Source organism: Dipteris shenzhenensis, chromosome 1 (assembly GCF_047967505.1).
Source record: "Dipteris shenzhenensis isolate YYH24624 ecotype China chromosome 1, Dip_SZ_1.0, whole genome shotgun sequence".
NCBI lineage: Eukaryota > Viridiplantae > Streptophyta > Polypodiopsida > Gleicheniales > Dipteridaceae > Dipteris > Dipteris shenzhenensis.
This window is the reverse complement of record NC_141596.1, coordinates 26955472-26973737: the sequence shown is the minus strand read 5'-3', so window position 1 is coordinate 26973737 and position 18266 is coordinate 26955472. Positions and strand designations below refer to the sequence as shown.

At 37.1% G+C, this 18266-nt stretch overlaps 1 protein-coding gene across 1 annotated transcript; it reads right to left on the bottom strand.

Moving 5' to 3' along the window:
• Nucleotides 1–16173: 16173 nt before the first annotated feature.
• Nucleotides 16174–17007, bottom strand: LOC147905630 (uncharacterized). Its single transcript, XM_087384500.1, has 2 exons — nucleotides 16930–17007; nucleotides 16174–16801 (listed from the first exon to the last, which is right to left on the bottom strand). The coding sequence occupies exons 1-2, from the start codon at nucleotides 16982–16984 to the stop codon at nucleotides 16377–16379; spliced, it is 480 nt and encodes a 159-aa protein (XP_087240626.1). The 5' UTR covers nucleotides 16985–17007; the 3' UTR covers nucleotides 16174–16376.
• Nucleotides 17008–18266: the final 1259 nt, after the last annotated feature.

Here is an 18266-nt window from a genome sequence, read left to right as displayed (position 1 = left end):
TGTTGGCAACCTTTGTTGCTATGTATTAGTAGATGGAAAGCTGCCTAGCTCATGAAGATGCAATATACTTGTTGTGAAGTTTGTTTGCACTCAATGATGGGTTGGAGGATCGGTGTATTCTAGTCTCGGAGACCACTTCCTAGTGAGTAGATCCTTTTAATAACTTGCCACATAGACTTGGAGCAATCCGTATGTGGTACCAGCATCTAATTTAGATTGTCTGTGAGCTTGGACCTTGAGATGAGCTCGCATGATAGAATGACTTACCATATGGCCTGGTGTGATGAGCTAATTTATGGGCAAAACTCACTTGCTGATTCCACCTTTGAACCATATGGAATGGTGGCCAACTCAAGCTACTGGCACTACTCAAGGCCTAGGAGACCATCTTTACTTGGTTTGATGATTGGGCTTGCTGGCTACTTCTTTCATCTTTACTTCCTTTAGTTGTTGGCAGATATGTGAACATGAGTATAGTATAGTCGGTCTCTTGCTTAATGTGATGGAGTAGATCTGACAAGATATGGTTAAAGTTTTTTTTATGAGGTTACTTGCTGCCTTATACTATATGTGCTTCAAATTCATGGGATCGATCGATTGTACTGGCAGCCTAAGAGCCAATGTGCCAAAAACTTCTTGGTTTTGGGTTGGCTCATAGACTACCCCCCCCCCCCCAAAAATGCCTCTGTTTAAGATCTTATATGATCATCTTGGCTATCTCCTCCCCACGTATTGTCATTTAGCTCTATATGTGATATGTTGCCAAAGGATTTTTGTGGGAGATTATCTATGACTAACACACTTTTGATCTCATGAAATGAAGGGGATGGAAAGACCTTCGAAAATGTTGTTTTATGAATTGTTGCCTACAGATTGGTTTCACTACTTTCCATAATCACTTATGTATTGCATGTATCTTTGAAATGTCCCCTTTTTCTAGCATGCCATCTCAACTTAAGTACTAAGAGACTGAGTGTCAAGTTTAGGCCTGATTGTAAGTGTTAAGGTGTTGTCTATCAAGTTCAGGCTATTGAGATTTGAATGGGCTTTACTTCAAATATGACGATGCCCTTCTTCATGGTGATTTGATATTTAGGGGTTTGATTGATTGAGCATTTGCCCTCATGTATATGTGTTTGTGGGTCTAAAATTTCTCTATACAAAATGATTATGGTTGGAGATTTATCGACATCTAGAACTTATAGATTTTGCTTTTGTGAGAAAAAAGAGGAGAGAGCCTCTTTTTGAATTGGTACCTTTGGCCTCTTCGTACTTGGAATTGTTTGCTTACAATGTGTGTTTTTTTAATTTTAATCATTTTCCCATGAAGCCTGGCTCAGTTACTTGGAAAAAGGTGGGTTACTGTGATTGGTTCAGGTCTAAATCCTTGTTGGGAAGGTTGAAGGAAGCTGTAACCGGATGCAGTGTTTACAACAGATGCAAGGGGTTGTATTGACTTTTATTGGCATAATGCCCAGTACCTTATGTTATTTACATGGCTCAATCCCCCAAAAAGAATGGCCTTTGTGTTAAAGAGAGCTGACGGGCAGGTTGTGAAACTGTGGTTTATCTATAGCATGGTCTACTTTTACTATTTTTTTTGGGGGGAAAGCCTTGTTTAGTGGGGGTATACAAACTAAGAAATTTTGGGTGTAAGAGGTTTCCCCCCTTGATTTAACTTCCTTAAATGATTTTTTTGATCATGCTCTAGGACTTTGGCATATTTGTATGAAAATTTGTTCGGTGATATTTAAGTTATCCAGCATGGTCATTGGTGACAAAGTGCGGATCGTACTTAGCCTAATCTATCGCTCAGTGAGCACAAAGATCACGAAGGATCAAACCATAGAAGAAACTCCATGAGAGAGACACACAGTAAGCAATACTCAATCTATTACAAGTGTGTGTACACTCAGCAATACATGATGGGCCTCTTATATAGAGAGTGCCCTTTGAATAGTCAACATCTATGTGATCCTTTGATCCACATCTCTCCTTGTGGATATCCTCAATCCACATTTCCACATCATGTAGTACACATACTAGGGTGGCTACTTTAATTCTTTCCTACACCATACCTTAGCCTTTAATCTATGTGCTCATGGCACCACATCTCAACACCTCCCCTTGGTGCCATGATCCTTTGGCAAGGTGGTCAGATGTGAGTTACAAAGCCATCACCTCCCCTTAGTGAATACATTGCTACTTAAGGTGGTCAAGTGTGGTTTCTACATGTCAATACCTCTCTTGAGTGCTTTCATAGCTACTCTCAGGTTGCTAGGCTTGATTTACAAATGTGTGGGCTGAAGGTCGCAAGGGTTTTGCTTCTCAATGCTTGATGTCAATGGCATTTTCTTCTTTGCTTGATGTAGCTTGATGCTGTTCTTCCATGTGCCTTAATGCTTTATGTGTGGATGCCATGTTCTGTGCTATGGTCATCTCATACACTTGTGCTTTTGGCATGCTTATGATAGCAATGTGTGCATTCATGCTTTGATTTGTGATTTGTTGCAAAGGTCTTACCAATTGATTTCTTTCAATTTGGCAATGTCTAATTGCTAACAATATTTTGATCTAACATTACAAAAAATTTGGACTAAAAAAGGGGCCCTTTGGAGAATTACTAAAATATTAGAGGATTGGATAAGGGAATATGGTTTTTATGAAGGAGATTATGCCATGTGGACTTCTTTGTAATAGAGGTTCCCCAAATCTACGAGAAATTTTAGTTTTTATTCAAAATACCCCAAAAAACATCATTGGTGGTTCACAATAAAAAATTATCTTTGGCAAGCCTGCCCTGACCATGTCCAGCCTCCTTGTTTTCCTCCCATGGCAAACTATCCCCTAGCTAGGACTATGCTTATGTTTTCCATTTGGTTCAACCATTTGGCCTAAACTTTGACTTCCTAACTAGTTCTCTGCCTATTCTCTCTCTTCCAAAATGTTTCAAACAATCATTCCCGCCACTTTCTGGTAACTGGTTTCAAAATATCTTCTTTCCACTCTTGCTTAGTCATTCTCTCTCCTCTTTGCTCATGTTTTTCTTCCACATTCAAAAATCTCTCACAGAAACTTCTATCCAAGCTCTGTTCATCCCTCTTCTCTTTCATTCATTCTCTACTTATTTCACTCTCTCTTAGAAACCAAAGTTGCGACCTAAATTTGCTTGGAAGGAGTGAGAAAAATGGGTGTTCTCTCATTTTCAGTTCTTTCCTCACCTTTTTGGAGTATAGAGAGTCACCTCCTGAAGTTGCGACCTAAATCTGCTTGGAAGGAGTGAGAAAAACGGGTGTTCTATCATTTTCGGCTCTTTCTCTACCCTTTTGGAGTAGTCTTTTACTTGAGTCCATAGGATTGTTGGCAAGCTGGACTAGTATACAGAGTTGAGCTTGAGTCCACATGTGGATATGCATTTGGTGAAAGTGCAACCCCATCATTTTGTGCAATGTATGGTTGATTGTGTTCCATCCTTTAATTACACATGCCATTATTGATTTATCTATCTTTGTTGATGCATGTAGCTTTGTATCTAGTGTACTTTGGATATCTTGGTTTTGATTCTTTTCATGTGTTGAAAGTATTCCATTTGTGATTAGGATGGGTTGTAGCCCTTTTTGTTGTGGAACATTTGTAGTGGAGGGAGTGGAGATGGTGAACAAAAAGTGGATGTGGAGGGTGGTGAGATGGATGGAAAAAGTGGTGGTAGAGGGGGGGAATTGAGGGAGGGTGGTGGAGGAGATAGAAAAAAAGTGAAGGATATTTAAAAGGAGAGGGATTTGCAAAGGTGAATGGGAAAAGATTAAGGGTACGGGTAATGCTTTTATAGAATGTGAGCGTTTAGAGGATTAATTTTTGTGGTTAGTTAGTTTATCTTTGCATGTCAACATTTCCAAGCATTTAACTAAGTTTAAAATCTCCTCATTTATCCAAAATGGAAGCATTCTCATACTCCTTTTCCTTGAGAGATGTTTTATTGATGGTCTTTAAAGGACGTTCTTTCTCACATGAACAAAATGCGTGATTTGCTTTCACTTTAGGCATTTACTTCCTTGACAATGGCACTTAATTGTTGTCACATTTTCTCTCATTTCCAATTCCAAGGGTGTTAGCCACCTACAATTATTTCATTTCTCATTGTAGCATAGGTGTTCACAAATGTAGCATAGGTACTAGGGTCATATACTAGTGGGAGGTGTAGGCTAAAGCATAGAAAGTGACCCTTGTGCACACATAGGGAAAAAAGACATTGATCATAAGGTTTGGGGGAGGTTGTCACCTCCCTTAGAGCTCCAAGGTTTATGAAAGGTGTACATGGGTTAGAAGGACGATATGGTTGAGAAAGCTAACTAGGAATTCAAGGTTGAGAAAGAGTCATAGGGTTGAGGAGTGGAGAGCTAGTCTTCGTCATGTATTCATGGGGTTTAGGCTTGAGGAGGATTGAACAGGGTGAGGAAGATGAGGAGGAGGTACAAGAAAAGGGAGGAGGCCGAGGAGGACAAGGAGGGAGGAGGAGGAGGAGGAGGAGGAGGAGGAGAAGGGATGAGAATGGGAGATTGCAAGGTTAAACCATGCTATCTAAACATATTGACAGTGTTGAGAGCGCATGCTTTCACATGTTGATAGTGTTGGGGGAGCATTGGCTCAAGGAGTTTGAGAACATGAATGTGAAATGAACATTGAACCCCTAAAGAGTCTAGGCTTCTTTGCATTAAGAGATGTTTATACATGTTCTTGAGTTTCCATCTTAAATAGATTGCTAGTTTTTTCCCTTTCTAGCACAAAAGAGTAAGGAAATTCTCCTTTGTAACGATTTCTCTCTTGTAAGGATATCTCTCTCTTGTAAGGACTTCCCTTTCTTGTAAGCACTTCTCTTGTAAGGGTTTCTCTCTTGGAGGGATTTCTCTCTGTAATGATTTTTCTTTCTTACACAAAAATGTGGATTTGTATCTCTCTCTATAGATCTTGATATTGCAAGTGTGATAAAATATTTTCTAGAAAGCATTTTGGATATCATTACCCTATTAGATCCATCAATACGTCTGTCAATCTCACGATCTTACAAGTGAAACTTTGTCCCTACTCCACACACATATTGGATGCTCTTGACTATGGTTAGATCCTTGTTAACATAGGGTCAACAAATAGCTTTAAAATCCATTCTATAATGTGAAATGTTATGATCAAACTTGTACGTACGTGTATCAAAAGAAAATTTTCTTTTTTCATTTTTATCAAGACAACCTTCACACCTACCTATGCAATTCCTATCTTTAGATGTTTAATATCCTCACAATGTGAACATTGATAGCTTTATGAAAGAAGAACGGTTGGTGCATGTCCAAATCATGACAAGTGTCCATTTACATTTAAATTTGCTATAAAACTTACCTCATTATAGAGTTTTGCCCATAGATCAAACAAATTTAATATATGAATGGTCTATAGAGGAAGAGGGTGTTTAATTAGGATATGGAATTCAAATATGTTGCAACCTCCATACTACACCAAGCATTTTTTTGTAAATGAATGATTTAGATTTGAAGGGAGTGTAGCAAGGTCATGTGCATGTGAAAAGACTAAGGCCATTATGGGATCAAGTTCATGTAAGGAAAAATCACCATAGGAGTCCATTTTATCATTTAATTCATCTATAAAAGGTCTAATTGAAAACTTTGAACACTATGGCAAGATTTTTTAATAAGTGAATGGGTTAAAGTAAAGGAAGTCCATTTGTGTCTCATTGATGTTCATGATTTGAAAAAAATGTTCCTATCAAATTATAGGATCAAGGTTAGTGCAAGGCCAAATGACTACACGAGGCAAGTTCACTATTTAGTTCTTATGAAATTATTTGCATTTAGTAGCCTTCATGCTATACCAAGTATTTCCTCATAATAAGGGGGGTAAAAGAGTCCAATTGTTCAATGGATGTGCAAAGTACTAGGCCTTGATAGGAGAAATGTTGGGCTAAGCCTAGATCACCATGGTAGTCCCTCTTACCCTTTAATTTCAATGAAACATTCTCATATAATACTTTTCATAGGATACCAAGCATTTTTCACACTACACCAAGAGTTTTTCTATGAATTAATAGTTTGAAATGGATAAATAAGGTCCCATTGGCACATGGATGTGTGATACACTAAGATGGTAGAAATCTTTTGTCAATGTGCTAAGATGTTAGAAAGGTCAAATATCCACAGTAGATCATTTTCACCTTTAATTCTAATAAAAGTTAGCTCGTTTACCAATTTTAACGCTACACAACAAATTTTTATAAGTTAATGGTTTAGAGTAAGTAAAGGGATTCTAGTCATGGATGTGCAAAGACTAGAACATGATTGTGTACAAGTATACATCACCATTGGAGTCTATTTTACCACATTTATTTGCTTTCTCCTTTAGTAGTTTTCACATCACACCAAACACTTTTCTATAAATGCATGGCCTTATCTCATGACAATAGAAAGGTCTTTTCAAGGACAAATTGGCATGGGAGTTCATTTTCTCATCTAGTTCCAAAGAAATTATAACATTTATACTTCAAGATAAATTTATTTTTTTTCATACATGGAATGATTAGAGTGGGTAAAACAACTCTAAAGTTAAGTGCATTGGTGCAAGGTACAAGATCACCATGGAATTTCATTTTTCAATTTACTTTATTAAAAACCATACTCATTTAATGGTTCTATAGTACACAAAGAATTTTCCATACAAGAATAGTTTAGAGTATAAAGACAGAATCCAATTGGGTAAGGATTTGCAAGTCCTATGAAATAATGGGATCGAGCTTGATACATTAAAAAATAATTAGGAAAGTTAAAATTACCCTTCAGTTTCTATAAAAATTATCATGGGATCGAGCTTGATACATTAAAAAATAATTAGGAAAGTTAAAGTTCCCCTTCAGATTCTATAAAAATTATCATTTTTTATAGTTTTCATATTACACTAAGTATATTTCCATGAATGATTGGGCCTCGAGTTGAATTGGGCCATGGATGCATTAGGTCCTAGGAAATGATGGGATCAAAGTTGGTCCTATGAGAAATCAGAGTCCATTTTGCACTTTAATTTCCTCTGAAAACTAGTTTTGTCTTGTTCCACAATGTTCACACTACATTAATCATTTATAAAAAGTGAATAGTTTAGGGTAACTAACAGCAATCTCATTTGGACATGGATCTTACAAGTCATATGCCATGAGTCCATCTAAGATAAATCACTATGGGAGTCCACTTATTTAACAATGGAAAATGTATTCGCATTTAGTAGTTTTTACAATACACCAAACATTTTTTCAAAAATGAGAGGTTCAAAGTGGGTAAAGGTAGTCATGGGCAATGGATGTGCAAGGCTTTAGGCCATGATTGAAAAAAAGTTGTTCTTACAAGGGAAAAGATCCATGGGAGTCTATTTAAATCTTTAAGTCCTTAAGAGATAGTCTCATCTAGTATCTTTTACATTACACTAAGGATTTTTCATAAACCAATGGTTCAGAGTGAATAAAATACTTCTAGTTGTGTCATCCATGTGTAAGGCCCTAGGAAATGATGGGATCAAGGTTAAGAGGATAATTGTTGAACAAACATCTAAGGAAAGTTTGAATTACAATGAGGTTTGGAAAACAATTGGTGGGAACCACCATGGGGAACACCCCCACCATGAATCAATGAGTTATTGTGAGTTGCTTTTCACCACAAAAGACCCAAGTTTGGAAAGTCATTAGGAGCCAATTTTCACCACAAGCACCAATTTTGAAAAATCATTGGGAACAAACCCCAACATGAATCAATGATGCATTGTGAGTCACTTTTCATCCTAAGAATGGCATGTGTATACCATCATCTCCTCCTAGAAATAGTCCACTTAGGCCTCCTCTCAATACTATTACCACATCAAACTAGATGGGGAGCCAATTGACAAAGCAAGTAACCAAGCATTAGACATTACCCAATCTCACGTTTCAAATTTTGACAAAGGAGCCTTCAATAACCTATTATTTGAGATATCCAAGTTAACTTAAAAGGACTAACGATTAGGAGTTTTAAGGACATCTCAACAAGAGGAAAAGAGGAGGTAAAAAAACAAGCACCCTAGGAAGTTCCGCACTAGACAATGGCCTATACCTATGGTTAGAGTCATTGGATCATAGTTGAAATAGTCCTCATGTTCCAGAATCCAATAAGAATGATGTACTTCTTCCATTTGAAGTTTGGAACTTGTACAAAAGGAAAAATTCATTAAAAAAAGTTTCTATAGTTTACCACTTTCATTACCTCCAAAATAGTTATTAAGACACTCTATCTTTCCTTATAGTACTATGGCAGATGATTTGTTGTGGTATTTTGCATTTATCCATTCATATATTTCCAAGAATGTGTAGTCCAAGTTGTTCTTACTTTGCACTAGGTGTCTTTTTTGGAAAGTTATGCATCTCCTTGCATGTTCAAGTCTCTATGCTTGTGAAAGCTTGGAGAGCTTAGTTTGGATCTTGGGCCTTAGTTCTCTCTCTCTCTCTCTCTCTCTCATTTATCACTGTCACAGTATTTCTTGTACTATCTATATACATTGTCTTTGTTGTATTTTTGTGCTTCTAGTACACTGTTTCAAGCAAGATTGTGGTGCCACATAGCATTTCATGTGTTCCTCACATGTTACTCCTCTTTTCTCTCTGTTATGTCAAGATTTTTTTCTTTAATTCATTCTTGATGTCTAAAATTTTGAATGAGCCCCTCTAATATTGTGCCAGTACCCTATTATGTATCAACAACTGAATATATTGATGACATAAGTCAAGACATCCAAAACGTGGTATTCTTTTAAAGGAGAGCACTAAAAGAAATCCTAAACATATTTACTTCAAAATGGAAAATAAAATTTTTTTAGAATACATACTCTACATTGGCACATTTAAAAATTAGGATTGTCTATGCAATCTTAAGAGTAAATAATATCAAACAAGAAATGCTCAATACTAAAAATGTCAAAAGGACTCAACTTGTAGAGCTAGTGGTATAAGTGCTCAGTGAGGCTACAAGGTGCCCTTCAAAGTCAGCTAGACTCTTCTAATCCCACCCCTTCATCTCACTCAAATTGCTACATGCCATACTACACATTGCATGTCCAAGAAGATCACTCTAGAGAATATTTATATAAAGCTTGATTGTGGTGGATGATCAAAGCTTGATTGTGGTGGATGATCAAAGCTTGATTGTGCTTTGAAAATGGGTAGTTGGACATGTGCACATAGAGGTCACTAAGTAGACTTGTTCTCAAATTTTTGTGAGACAAGGCAACTCATAATCATGATGATGGTAGAGATGAGGGTCATACTCATCACAGGCTGAGAAGCAATTCACAAATTCCCTCTACATGATTATATGAGGCCCATTGCTATGCTTGAGCTACTTTTAAAGCCTATCCTCACATTTTTGGACATGTTCCCTATGTGTTTAACTTGCATAAGACCCATTATATGAACTTTTATAACCTATATATACCCCACTTGTAAATTTTGAGATGATTAAGGTACACCTTTTGCATGTAAATTTTGAAATTTTTGAAAAAAAAAATTCATTTAACTCCTTAAGAAAGTAAAAATATTTTTGTTTAATGCATGTGCTATCTTAATGTGTTCTAGGGGGCCAACCTCATTAGAGTTCATGTATAATGGCTAGGTAATCCCCAATTTGTATGCATGTCTCTGTCTTACACATGTTCTAGCTGACTAGAAATTCAAGTGCTTGGATTGACTCTCTCTCTCTCTCTCTCTCTCTCTCTCTCTCTCTCTCTCTCTCTCTCTCATAACAGAGATATATTTCCAAAAGTAAACTTATAGGTGGTCACATGGCTGTCATGTGATATCCAAGATTCCCCTTCCAAGTTCATCTAAACCATTGTGGTACCTTGAACTACCCTTGTCCAATATACAGCCATGTCATTCTTTACAAAATGGGTTGACTTTAAAGAAGAGACTTGTCATAGCATTACCCCTTGTATATCACCTATGTGAGCTTCAGGACCAACTGTTGCATCATGTATGAATGCCTTCCTTGTTAAACAAATGTGCCACAAACTTGTCCATCTAAAAAAATGAAAGAACAGTGAATGATCTAGGTTATCCAACCCATGTAGAATCTTTCCAAGAATCCAGTATTTTAATGATAAGGGATGATCGATGGAGTCCATAAGCGAGAAATAACATCTCATACCTACGTTGCCACTTGACATGAGATGAAAGGTGCAAAAACTTTTCCAAGCAAATAGTAGGAAACATAGAATTACTAGGAGCAATCTGCCACTTTTGCAATTGGCCTCCCATGGGTAGACCTCCCACTAGCATATGCCAGATGAACACTTTCCCTTGATATGAAATATTAGTGCACCAATCCTACAAAAGTACTTCCTTCCACCATACCCTGCTCTTCCAAGTGTGCCATATCAAATAGCCTTCTAAGTGACCCAACACTTCTCCTTCTCTAGAGTATGTCCTGAGGCTTTCTAAATGTCCAATCTAATCAAGCTTGTTGGTCTTCCACCTAAGGAATATAAGTGCAACTTATTAGAGAAGATTTTTGTAGATTAATGCATAAGCCGAAAGCATGTGCAAACATATCCCAAACAGCGATAGCCTTTTCATCTCTCTCTCTCTCTCTCTCTCTCAAAACACTATATTTAGAAATTTTGAACTTTTTCACTTGTTTTGGACTTTTCCCCAAAATTAATCACCTCCACTTAATATTGACCTAGTATAGTTAAAAATGGGTGTTTTTTGTAACACTACATATGCCCAACTCCACACAATTGTGGCCTGTAGATATAAAGGTATGGGTTGGAAGAAGAAATATTTTTTATTATATTATTTAGCACATTTGACATAAAAAATGAATTCATTGGCCCTTTTCCCATCGTTTTGACTACATACATGACTACATTTTGATATTCCAAATGAAAGTTTTGATGGAAAAACAAGCAAGGGGCTCTCCACATGTGGCATGCGTGATATGTGGGGGAGGGTAGAACATGTGGTATGTGCCACATGTCCCCCCTCCCCCGCATATGGAGTGTGCAATAAGGTGGTTAATTTAATTATTGGTTAACTTGTTGATTGATTATTCCTTAATTTCTTGTCATATGTTCTTTGATTAATTATTGATTAATTTCTTAATTAATTACTAATTATTTTTTAAATAACTCTTAGTTAATTTATATTACTAACCAATTTTTTGCTTAATTATTAATCATATGACAATTTAATAATTGTTTTTTTGCATCATTTAATAATTACTTTCTAAACTAATAAATTCTTAATTAATTTTTAATTAATAATTAAGTTGTTAATTAATAATTTATTTATTAATTATTAATTTCTATTACTTATTATTAATTAATTTTACCACTACCTAATTTGTATTACTAACTATTTTTTTAGTTAATTATTAATTAATTTCTTAATTAATAATTTATTCCTTAATCATTTATTTCAATTACTTTTTATTTAATTATTAACTAATTTTTATTATTAACTAGTTTTTTATTAAGTATTATTTAATTCCTTAAACATTAATTATAAATTGAGTAGTAAATAAATTTACTTGAGGTAAATATGATAAGTCAAGAATTGTTGACATCAAAATAGAAGATAAACCATTTGTTGAAAATGATACATAGTATATCTTCTCTTGTGCTTTTGAATCTCTTTCTAGTATATGTAAGCATCAAGTCTATGTAAATGATATTTAATATGTGTGAGGCTACTTTTAGGGATGGTGATACTTTTTTCCACATCATACTCATGGTTTTCTTAAGACTTCGAGTCCTTGATTTCCAACAATGTATGATGCTAGCAACTCACTTCCACTTCAATCAAGCCCTCTTTATTTGGAACCCCTTCACGTTTCTTTTGCAAACAACCCTCATGTTTCATTGTATATTTTTGTAGAAGACTTTTCCAAGGTTTTGGTTCTTACCACAAAGATGTGAATGTGATAGGGATTCCCATTTCATCCCTTGCTATCTAAGCACCCTTTGTGACCCAAATTTGGCCACCTTGGTCATCCAACTCTGATTCTGAATCTATTGCCCATACAACAACAAAAAGACCCTCTTGGATTTTGTAAGATGGTACAAACTCTTCTAAGGGCATGAGGTAAAAGGCATTGCTCAGCTTCTCCTATATCTTCAACTATAGTATATATAGCAAATTCAAATTCTCTTGACTCATTTTGTTGAGGCAAAAATAAAATTTTGTATTCTTTCCTCGTTAAATTTTCTTGTTTTTGTAGATATTTGATGAGATAATTTGTCATTATTATCTCCATGTTTTTATCAGACTACTCTGGGTGTTTTTGCATCATACTCCTAACATGATCATGAATGCTTGCAAGCCTTTCATTTCATCTATGTCAAGTTCTTTGCTTTTTGAGAGAATGAATGGAGTTTCCTCTAAGGTAGTTATTTGTTTTAATAAAGCATAAGGTGCAGTCCATAAATGATGTCTATCCACTAATTAGTGCATCCATTGCATCACTCGAGTGTTTTTATGCATAAATGAGCTCTATCCACTTAGTAGTGCTTCCATTGCATCTTTAGAGTGTTGTTATGCATGAATGATCTCTATCTCTACTGAGTAGTGCTTCCATTGCATCATTACAAGGTTGTTATGCTTGATAAATGAAAAGTAGTGTGGATATGTGTGCCCTATTAGTGCATCATCTCCTTGTTTTAAATATGGCTCTATGAATGCTCTCCAATCTACAATCCTCTCTAATACAACTACTTTTGATTCTTCCTTTTGAGAATGTATGCTTTTTTCCCAATCGACGTATCATGTCATTGTTTTCAAAAGGTCCCTTGACCTCAACTCTCTAGAGATAATACTAAATATTCTATATCTTCATGTGTATGTCTAACAAGAAGAAAACCAACTTTCACTTCTTCAAATGTTTTTCCAACCAACCAACATAGAGCACAAAAAAAATATCTATATGTTCTTCTTTTCTCTCTAGCAATTATCAACCTATATATAGAAGTTTCGAGGTAAACATTCACATGCATCCTTGACCTTTCATATCACTTTCATGATAGATGTTACCACTTGGTTATTATCATGTTCATCCAAGCTATCCATATATACATCACAAGAGAGTCGATATCCATGAACTAATACTCCACACAAGTGTGTGATTGCTCCATGTTTACCCTCCAATGGAGGTGGGGTGCATTCGTACCTTGGCAAGTTGTTGTATTGTGATTCATGCCATCAATGGTGATGCACATAAACTTATTGATATTTGTAATAGCCTTAGGCCATGAGTGGAAAACAAAATTGCTATGAGGGAAGATATCCATGGGAGTCTATTCAAAACTCTAATTCCTTAAGAGAGATCCTCAAATAGTGGCTTTTATACGACACCAACCATTTTTATACTACACCAAATAGTAGCTTTTATACTACACCAACGATTTTTCATAAACCAATGGTTCAAAGTGAGTATAGTGCTTCTAGTTGGGTCATCCATGTGTAAGGCCCTAGAAAACAAATAGGAGGATGATTGTTGGACAAATCTCTAAGCCATATTTAAATTTAAAGTTTCGCCAAGATTTACATTTTTTCCTTCAAAATTCAAAAGAAAACAAATAAAAAAGTGCTACTTTCTACCAATATTGTGAAACTAAAAAAATGAGCTTAAAAACTTTTGCCAAGATTTTATATTAATATATAAGCATAGCTTCGATGAAAACATCCATGTTGGCCATTCATATGTTTCCGAGGAGTTGTAGTCCAAGTGTCCTTCCCTTAGACTAGGTGTCTTCTTTAACAAGTTATGGAACCTCCTTCCATCTTTAAATATTTATGCTTGTGAAACCTTAAAGTGCCTCCATTGGATCTCACCTCAACTCTCTCCCCCCCCCCCCCCCCCCTCTCTCTCTCTCTCTCTCTCTCTCTCTCTCTCTCTCTCCCTACATTGTCTTTGTAGTGTTTTGTGTTTGCAGTATATTGTGTCAAGCAAGCTTGTTCCACATTGCATTTCATGTGTTCCTCATGTGTCACTACTCTCTACTCTCTATTATGTAAAGATTCTTTTCTTTAACTCATTTCTTGGGATCTAAATCACACATATTACTAGGTAAAAATTTTGAATGTGCAAGCCCCTTTGGTAGTGTACTAGTCCCCTATTATGTACCAATGATTGAATATATTGATGACACAAGTAAAGGCATCCAAAACGTAGTACTCTTTCAAAGGAGTGAATTAAAAGAAATCCTAAACACCTTTACTTCAAAATGATGAATTGAACATAATATTTGAAATATAAGAACTATTACAAAATCATTATTATTGATCAGATGCTTTGTTAACATTAAATAATATCGAACTAGACACACCCAAGTTTTTAAAAAACATAAATTTTGAGTTTTTTTTAATATATTAACATTTTCAAAAGGATGAGCTTGTAGATCCAATAAGGCAATTGCGCCCTTCAATGTCACTTGGTCTATTCTAATCCCCACCTCTTCACCTTGCTTAAATTGCTACATGTCATAATATGCATTGCATGTGCAAGAGATGTATACATCTTGATTGTGTTGGATGATCAAAGGGATTGAAACAATGATTAAAAAAGGGTAGTTGGACATGTGTACATAGGGTTGACTAAGTAGACTCTCAATTTCCTCATTAGACATGTTCTCAAACTTCTATTGTGAGGATGCAAGTAATAATCATGGTGATGGTGGAAATCATGATTGTATGAGGCCCATTGCTATGCTTGAAAAGCCTATTGTAATAGTTTTGGACTAAACTTGCATAAGCCTACCTTGACTAAACTTGTCTAATATAACTACATTATGCACAAAAGTAGGACACAATTATGTATGGAAGAGGGGTAAACGATTATGCAAATATATATATATATATATAGGGGTATTCTAAATGTGTGCCTACATGTGTTTTACATAGTGACCACTCCAAGGCAACACTAAACCTTCGCTTGAACTTAGAATTTGTATTGTGTTCACGAAAAATTTTCTCGCAAGAAATCAAACAACTTTCAACTTTCATATTCTTGGAGAATGTTTACATAAATTTGTAAAGTTTTTAGTAAAATATAACTACAATAGAAAAAATTTGAGTTCTTTATTAATGCCAAACTCTTTTTCCCTTGGACAAAATCAAAATTTAGCGAGTTTTTGGGAACCTAGGTAGAAAGATAATTTTGGTTTCATCTTTCTTGTCTTTTCTTGATGTGTCCTCGATCTCAATACTTGCTCCATATAAGACTTGTTGCTCATAGAACCTCTATAGACTCCCAAAACCCCCCTCGGAGTCTTATGTTAACCCAAACTTGGTCCCTTTTCGTCGCTATGACTTTCTTGTAACAAATCATGCATGTCACACCCTTTCCTTATATGTTAAGGTCTTGGTGGCAGAGGACAACCTTGTAAGACTTCCTTGCTCCCATACAAGATTTATTGCTAATAGAACCTCTATAGACTCCAAGAGACCCCCTCTTATGCTAACCCAAACTAGGATCCTTTTCTTTGCTCTACCTTTTTTCAATAGAGAAGCCACATATGTTCCACCCTTTCTATACATTTAAGGTCTTAGTGATAGGACCAATTCCTAGGGTTTTCACTACATTATGTTATAGTTTTGATACTCTATCCAAAAACATTGAAGTTCAACTATGGGTCTAAGATCAATGATGAAGTAATGGATGATACCATCAAAGGTGACATGAACCACGTAAAAGCAAGACTAAACAAGGTGGCAAAAGCACTATGGCCTCACTTTTAATGGAAGTAAGAGTACCACCTAAATGCTTAAAAAGTATTAACGCTAACATATCACTAGGTCAGCTTGATTGAAAGAAAAGGATAAGAGGGCATCGGCCCATATTAGTGAAAAAATCCCCCACTTCCCATAGACTTTTGGTAGGGCCAAAAAAGGTGGTCAGATACGTGGACGTAGAGCCTAGTTTTGTGGGAAATGGAAATTCAATGCCAAGGTGGCAAGTGGTCCCCACATTTTTCTGTCATTTTTTCCCCAAAAATCCAGTGGGCACTTGAGCTTAGTGGTTTTGTGTGGGAAAAAGAATTTGTGAAGCATTTGAGCGTTGAAATCGACACAAAAGCCACATTTTTAAAAGTCATTATGGCATTTAGCAACAAGGGAAATGAGTTTTGCCCATGAAGACCTTTTCTCAGCATATCATTAACCCCTTAAGTAGGATCTCATTTTGCCTTAGGACAGTCATCTAAGAGAAGTTTGACTTTTGGGGGCTGTGTTGAAAGGGTCAACTTTCAAGCCCCTGGGCAGCCGCCGATAAGCTAACAACGTTCACAAATTGAACGATCGGCCAAGATTACACAAGAAAATGTAACAAACAAGCAAGGAGAGAGATCAGCAAAAGGCTGAGTGCACTCTGCAAAGCCTCAATCCCTCCTGAACAGTCGAAGAAGGACGCGTCGGCCGGCGAGAGATACAGTGGGGGTGAATGCTCGTATGCGAAAGTCATGCTTCCGCGAGCAGGAATGACTCTGCCCGGGAAGAGCAAGCACGAACCGCCGCGCAAAACCGTCAAGTTTGCGGGAGCTACGTAAGCCTGCAGCCATGTGGGTTCGCACACTACACTCACATTTGTCGCGGCGCAAGAGCAATCGAGCTTCACGGAGACGGCAGTCATCGGGTGGTCGAATTGTAGGTCTCTCTGCTGTATGATAATGTTCTGGGCGGTGCAATCGCTCGCTGCAACCAGGACCATCGTCTTCTCGGCAGCGAGCTTGATCCCTGCACGATTAAGAAGAGAGATGGGTATACACACAACATTTGCACAAAGAAAACCCCGCTGTTTCCAGACAATTCAATACAGAAATCTACAGAACCCAAATGCGAATGTATGCCGAATGCTGTTCGACCTTGTGCTGCGAGGAGGCAACTCAGAATCACGACGGTGGCAGAGATGAGGATCATACTCGAAGGCCGCGTGGTGAGGAATTTGGAGCGAGGATGAACAATTTACAAAGGGAGACGGTGATCTTATGAGGCAAATGCTACTTTAAAGGCCTTCCCTAGCAATTTCGGACATGGTTCCTCACGCGCTTGACTTTGAAGTTTGCATGAGTCAAGCTTGACTCGCAAAAACAAGATGAATTTTATTCATCCCTCCAAGAGAGAGAAAAAGAAGAGAGAAAGAAGAAGGAGAAGAGAGAGAGAGAGAGAGAGGTGAATCTTGCCCAATGTGAGAGATGGAGAGAAATGGAAGAGGAGAGAGAGGGAATGTTCAATGAATGCACTTCCAAATTTAACAAAAACTTGGAAGAGGAGAGAGAGGGAATGGATGCACTTCTAAAAAAGCAAACCCAAATTTGAAAGAGATGCTCTAAAGTCAACACACCAACCAATCAAAGAATTTGAAAGAAAAACACATCTGAAAAATGCTAGAAATTAATTTTACTTTTGAAAAGGGACGAGCTTTCACTAAGGCCTCCGATGGCAGGCCAACTAGGGGCCACTCAAACTATCTCCTTTGTGTTCCCTAGTCAAGAAGCCAGTGCCTTTAAAATGTCAAGCAACCTCGCCTTTTTTTCCCCTGGGGGCAAAGGGTCTATGGAAAGTGCACCAATATTTTCAACTTTCAGTTTAAAAAAGGGTCAATGGAAAGTGTACTAATTTTTGGCCTGGCATGGGTAGGCCTTAGTGAAGGTTGTGGTTTTGAAATGGGAAAAATAAAATCATTGTTATTATTTATGCTCTTGTAATTTTTATCCATGTTATTGTACAGACCCTCTAAATGGGGACTTAGAGATTGTGCCACCTAGTTAAATGGAGGGCTAGAGTGGTTTACCACCTTATTCTGCGCCCTTCTTTGCTCCTCTAATCTCTTGGACCAGCGGTGTTCAGATGGTTCCTCCTCAATGGCTGGAGGTTTCCCTGCCGTCCAAAAGCTGCTTTACCCACTTCAGGAATGGCCGTTGCCGTTGTGGTTCTACAGGCTCTTCTTCATCTTCTTTGTCTTGAATCCTCCCAAGCACCGTTGGGGGAGTTCGGTCTACTGTTGGTGGTGGTACTGGATGGATATCCTGGTCCTGGTTGTCTGGGAAGGAAGCATCCTCCTCCAATTGATGCGGCTGTTCTGAGAAGACCACATCGCGACTTACAATTACCTTCTTGGTAACAGGGTTATAGAGACGGTAACCCTTCGCCTCTTCACTGTAGCCCAAGAAAATACACTTCCGGCTCTTCGGTTCCCATT